This window comes from Choloepus didactylus, chromosome 21 (genome assembly GCF_015220235.1).
Source record: "Choloepus didactylus isolate mChoDid1 chromosome 21, mChoDid1.pri, whole genome shotgun sequence".
Taxonomy (NCBI): domain Eukaryota; kingdom Metazoa; phylum Chordata; class Mammalia; order Pilosa; family Megalonychidae; genus Choloepus; species Choloepus didactylus.
The window spans coordinates 31,030,190-31,036,189 of NC_051327.1; the positions used below are offsets into that span (position 1 = coordinate 31,030,190).

The following is a 6,000-nucleotide window of genomic DNA, read 5'->3' on the forward strand; positions in this document are numbered from 1 at the left end:
CTCCATTGGCACGGCCTTCTGCCACATGCACTTCCTGTTTATCCTGAAATGCAAACACTGTATGCCAGCTTTATTTGGAGAAGCTTGGGAAGTAAAGCTTGCAGCTCTGTACCCTGTGATGGGACCAGAAGGCACCTGAGTGCCCAGGACATCTAGAAGGCAGTGTCCCTCTTCTCACCCCAGGCTAGTCCTCAGAGACATCAGGGCGTGGAGAGAAAGTGACATATTTACAGACTTAAGTATCTGTTCACAGAAGCTCACCATTTATTACTGGTATTTTGTTCATACTTTTAAATTCAGTTCTTCATATCCTTTCATGTCCCTGATAGTAAATCTAATTCTTGAAGGGGCTCTTTCCCCTTTTAGCTAAATTTAAAATAAAAAGATGAGACCATTGTTCCAGTGGTAGGTGAGGAGTGTTTCTGGGTGTGCATCTATGTTTTGTTGCTTTAGTTTTTGTCGTCCTCTTTGAGTCACATAATGTCAGGGACTGGCTAGGCAGGTGCTTGCCCCAGGTCTCCCAGGCTTTGGCACCTGTGGCTCAAACAGGACCAGCCCCTGGGGTGCCGGCTGCCTCTTCCCCTCCAGTGGCAGGGAGAGCATTTGCAGCTGGGGCAGGAGGTTAGCGCTGTCACTGAGCAGTTTCTTTGCTACTTCTGGATTTTCTTTCCATTTCAACTAGTAATTAAGAGCTTGGGTTCTGAAGTTAGAGGATTCATATCCCAGTTCTGCCATTACTAGCTGTGAAGCCTTAGGCAAATGGCTTAACTCTTCTGAACCCCAGTGTCGTCATCTGTAAATTGGTGACAATAGTAATAATTCCTTCATAGAGTTTGTGTGATAAAGATCACACGTGGTAACACACATCATGTGACAGACACACACTTGTCCAGACTCTCTCTCTTTCTCTCACACACACACTCACACTCACACTTCGAGATTTGCCATCCACTTACCAAGGACATAACCCAATTCGATACTCTTGTTCTCCCTTGTCCTGGAAGGCCCAGGAATGATTAGAAATTTTGTGGATTCCTTTGGGTTAAGAGAGTACTTTTTGTTATTTAAGAATTTAAGTTAAAAAAAGGGCATGCCAGGAGCTAAGAGAGGGTAGGTGCCTCATCTGCTTGTGGTGGGTGCAGCTCAGTGCACCTGCCTGCCCACCCTGCAGAGCCCTGGGCTCTGGCTACCACCCCAGCTGCTTTGCCTTGGTGATTGCTCGGATCTCGTTGGGCACTTTCTTTTATGTGGTCACCAGTGTTCCCCTAAGAGCAGGCCAGGGCCGGGCTGAGGCTATGGTTGCTCCCTGGGTCCAGCAGGTAAGCCCTGAGGTGCTGTACCCAGGGTGACTCCTCCTGCCACCCCTGTAGGTACCTCCCTCCCTACCTCTGCAGGGGCCCTATTGCCCCACAGCTTTGGGCCTCTCACCAATGGAGGCATCTTATTCAGACCGAGATCCTGGGGTGTGTCTGATTCAGTTACACTCGGTACTTGGTACCTGTCTCGTGGCACAGTAAGAATGAGCCTGGATGTAAAATGCTGGCATATGGGGCTGTGCTCCAGCGCCTGGTGGAAGGAGGCTTGTTTGCTCTCCTGTGCGTATCACCCTCCTTGTCTGGTGGTCGGCAGGTCTTTAAAGTAATGCCTTGTGCAGCCAGGTTATTCTAGGTGGTCTCAGCCTGGGCCCCACAGAAGCGGGAGGACGGCCTCCCTGTGTCAGGAGCCTTTAGGGCTCGATGCCCTTAGATGGGGGAGCATGCCCAGTGGAATCCTCCTCCAGCGTGAGTCAGAGTTGTGCAGTTACAGCTTCCGTGTGGCACTGAGGCCCCTCGCTGAGTGTCCTGTGACATTATTTTCTGCATGTGCAGAGATGGAATGTGGTCAGTTGGCCTAGATAGCAGATCTTGTCTCGGCTTGTATTATTTAGCTTCAGATAGCCAGTAGCCTGGTAGTTAAGAGCCTGGACTTGGGAGTCAGATTGTTTGGGTTGAACCGAGTTTCCCTCCCATTTACTGGCTCTGTGACTTTTTGTTACCGCCTAACCTCTGGGCTCCACCTTTGTCACCCATAACAGGTAAGCCATAAGGTTTTCGTAAGGAGTCACTGCTGAAGCGGGCAGACTGCCTGAACTGGCTGCTAAGGTCTCTGTGCCGGCCAGGCGTTTGTTATTGTTTGGGCGAGAGACAGCTGGTCGTTGACCGTCTCTGTTTCATGTTGCCTTTTTTGGGTCCGTGACTCGTAGACCAGTTGGAATACACTAAGTAAGCTCTGAGCAGCCTGTTGGCTTCCGTCATCTGACAAGTTAGATGCTTGTTTTTGCCATGGGGAGGGCCTCCTCTCTGCTTGGTCACCCCAAATGCCGGGCCCTGGGTGGCCGTGGTGTGGGTAGGGGGGCCTGGGTCATGATGCATGGAACTGTGTGCCCCTGACCCCCGTTCTTTCTGCTGTTTGTGCCCAGGTGGCAGTGCCATGGATAGCTCTGCAGGAGGCAAGGCTAGGCCCGAGGCTGGGGAGGACAAGGAGGGCTTCCTTTCCAAACTTAAGAAAATGTTTACCTCCTGATAGCCCAGCCGAGGTAGGAAACTCTCGAGGATTTTTCTCCTTTGTTTCCGCTACAAACCAATCCCTGTTTTCTCTCACTTCACCCAACACTGGGCCCCTCCAGGAGCTGGAGGAGGTGCTGGTCTAGGACGTGATAACTCTGGTTCTGCTTGGAACCCAGCCTCTCAGCCTGCCGAGTACTCACGTTTGGGTGCTTGTGCAGGAGCCAGCCAGCATCCCAGGGCGGCATCAGCACATCAGCACAGCTGCTGGTGTCTGCTCTTCCCACTCACTGGTGGGATCGGGTGCTCTCCTGCCTGCGGTGGCGAGGCCAGGCTGCCCACGGTCACGTTTGTAGCAGAGCCAGGCCTAGAACTCAGACCTCCTCCATCCCCGCTATCCTGCAGCTCGCCGTCTGGCTGTCCAGCCTGGGGGCGGGGGTGTGCAGCCTCGGGCTGGTGCCTGGAGGAGTGCCCACTTGCCCTGGCTCCTGTAACCCACTTGAGTTGGCACTGTTCCCCAGTGGCCAGAGCTCTTGATCCTCTCACACAGCTCCTGTCCAGGGATGAGTTCTGGCTGTGCAGCCACGAGAAAGGTCACTGTTTGTCTCCTCTACGCAGGAAAACGGTCCACTGGAAACTAGGCCGGGACACCGCAGCACCGGGAGGATTCCGGAACAGCAGCGCGGGACCCTTCCTGCAGCGGCCCTGTGGACAGCCTTGGCAAGGCAAAATCATGTGACCACACAGCTCCCCGGAAGGGGGTCACTGGGGAGCCCGGGGCAGGAAGATGTGGACACCTCAGGGGTCGATACATGTTTCCTGGCTGCGGGTAGGTAACTTAGCCCCTTTCTGCCTTGGGGTAGAGGAAGGCAGGCAGGCACTTCTGTCAGACCTAAAGCTCTAACTTGCAATGGAATGCGGTGGAGATCTTAGTTAAAGAATTAAAGGCCATGCTTACAGCTAAAAAAGAAGCCTTTAGCCGCAAGGAATTAATTGATTCGATTGATTGATTTCCGTCTCAGCAAATGTTGGATGTCTGGAATGAGTCTTTCCTGGCAGGTAGTTGCTCTGGGAATCTTCGCCCTGCATGCCACCGCCACAGTTGCTCCTTTTGGAGTTCGTTCCTAATTCCCAGGGGTCCAAGCCACCTGAAAGCAGGCATTCTGGGGCATGGGGGAAGCACATATAAAGGCCCGGGGCCCCTGGGAGACCCCCTTCCTGACCACGTGAGTGATGGTCTTTGTCAGGACGTCCGTTGTCCACTAGGTGCGCTCCTTTGTTTTAGGATAGGCCGGGAGTGGGGACCCTGCCCTTCTGCAGAGCCACAGCTGTCCCACAGCCGCCGTCTCGGGATAGAATTCAGTGGGTTTGTCACACTGAGCCCTGCCCCCGGTGCCAGCTGGAGACTTGGTTTTCACCACTTAGACTGTTGACCTTTATTTTCAAGAGCGTGTTTAAATTATTCAATTAAGAATTCATTGTCTTTTCCTGTATAACCATTTGTTCAAAAAAGAAAAGCGGAGTCCAAGCAGTCCCTGCTCTCTGCAGTTAACCCATATCCAGTCAGGCTGCTCCCACAGCCTTGTCGGAAGCTGCAGTTTCCATGTGTTTCAGGATCCTCCAGCTGTCGTAAGCCAGGTTAATGAAGCACACTTCTGAAATTCTTTAAAATTTACTAAAATAAAGCATCTATTAGTGTCAGGTTTAAGAATGTGAAATGATTCTGGATCAATGTAAATAATACTGTCTACTGCAAAGAGATATTTAAAATCTAAATCGTGGTCAGTTTTTCTTTGCAAGAGTTCACGTAGCTGTCTTCAGGTAACTTGAGGGGGCTGCAGATTGGGCCGTCCAGTTTCTCCATGTTGGTGGGCTGGTGGGGGAGGGCGTTCATCTCCCCACGTCATCACACCCACCCACTGGAGCAGACGCATGCGGCTATACTATTTAGGGTTCACTAGGGAAACAGAATCAACAAGAGATACCTATAAATATAAGATTTTATAAAACTTGTCTCACACGACTGTGGGTATACACGGGTCCAAGGGCAGGATGCATGAGTCCAAATTCTGTAGAGCAGGCAGCAAACTGGCAACTCCAATGAAGGTGTTTGATGAACTCCTTAGGAAACTCTTCGCTGGCTAGTCGGAGAAGTGAAGGTCCTCTCCCTCTCTTCATAAAAAGTCTTCAGTTGATTGAATTAAATCCAGCTGTTCACATTCTCATTGCAGAAGACACGTGTTATGTTGATGTCATCAGTCACAGCTGCAGCCAACTGACTGATGACTTAATAAACCAGCCTGTTCATTTATTAACCAGCCACAAACGTCCTCACAGCAACAGTTAGGCCAGTGCTTGCTTGACCAGACACCTGGACACCATCACCTGGCCAAGTTGACCCATGAACCCAACCATCACAATGGTCATGGGTCACGTCTGCAGGTGCTCACCCACCTCCCACCCTGCTTCTCGTGGTGGGGGCTACCATAAGATGGATGTTCTGTTGGGATGAATGTCTAGATTTGGGGCTTGACTTTTTCTCTGGGAGCCTGGGTTGGTGAGACAGGCAGGGCAGCCTCCCTGTCGGGGTCCCTACCCGGCTGCCTTCTCCCTTGTTCGACTGTTTCACTTCCATTGCTTCAGAGTCTTTGCCTTTTCTTACATTAACATTTCCGCTCATTGTGGTTTCACTAGTCCGGGCTTCCAGCGGAGACCGTCTCCCCCAAAGCCCCCAGGCCTGCCCAGTTAGAGCAGGCCCCAAGCACGTGGCTGGGACTCTGGATGGAGCAGGTGAGGTGTGCGTGTCGCCGGGTTGGCTGGAGGAGAGGTTGGGACAGAGTCAATGGACACAGAAGAGGCTCAGCCGTGACATACAGCTAATTTCAGAAACTTTTCTTTCATTCAACAAATATGCATTGAATAGATCCTGAGGGGACAGTGGTGTGGCGTGAACCAGTGTCCCTCTCTCACAAAAGCCTGGAGAAATCAACCCAGTCTCAGGAGTAGAGAGAAGGACTGGCAGAGAAGTGTGGATTTCTTGCTGTCAGATACTGCAAATGGGGCACTGAAGTGTCCTTCCCCAGAAGGCCAGAAGGTGGCAGTGCAGCCTCTAGAATGAACCGTACTTGGAGGCTGGACTTGGTCATTTCCACAGGTGGCTCCTGAGGCATTTGCCACCAGACTTCTTTGCAGCCTCCTCGTTGGGGCTTGGTTTGAGAGGGGGTACTTAAAAACACGCAGAAGTATCTGTGCTCCTCAGAGCCTTTGGATCAGGAGTAGGGAGAAAGATGGCTCTTTAGCTTTGGCTGAACTATTCCGGAGGTAGGCTGCCAAGAAGGTGCAGTCCCCGTGTGGAAGATTTAGGGGCTTGGGAACTGGACCTCAGCTGTGGTCCCACCTTCAGGGCCCTGCTCTGCTTCTGTTTCCCACCTGAGCCATCGACCTCACAGTCAGTCCT

General features: G+C 51.9%; 1 protein-coding gene across 2 annotated transcripts in view; it reads left to right on the top strand.

Moving 5' to 3' along the window:
* DNAJA3 (DnaJ heat shock protein family (Hsp40) member A3) overlaps positions 1-4,319 on the top strand; it is a 36,770-nt gene extending 32,451 nt beyond the window's left edge. Inside the window, exons 11-12 of one of the 2 annotated variants that reach the window (XM_037814647.1) lie at positions 2,459-2,575; positions 3,162-4,319. In XM_037814647.1, coding sequence (XP_037670575.1) covers positions 2,459-2,562 — 104 coding nt within the window. In that variant the 3' untranslated portion in view covers positions 2,563-2,575; positions 3,162-4,319. The remainder of the gene's footprint in view (positions 1-2,458; positions 2,576-3,161) is intronic. The other variant, XM_037814648.1, reaches the window with a different exon arrangement.
* Positions 4,320-6,000: the final 1,681 nt, after the last annotated feature.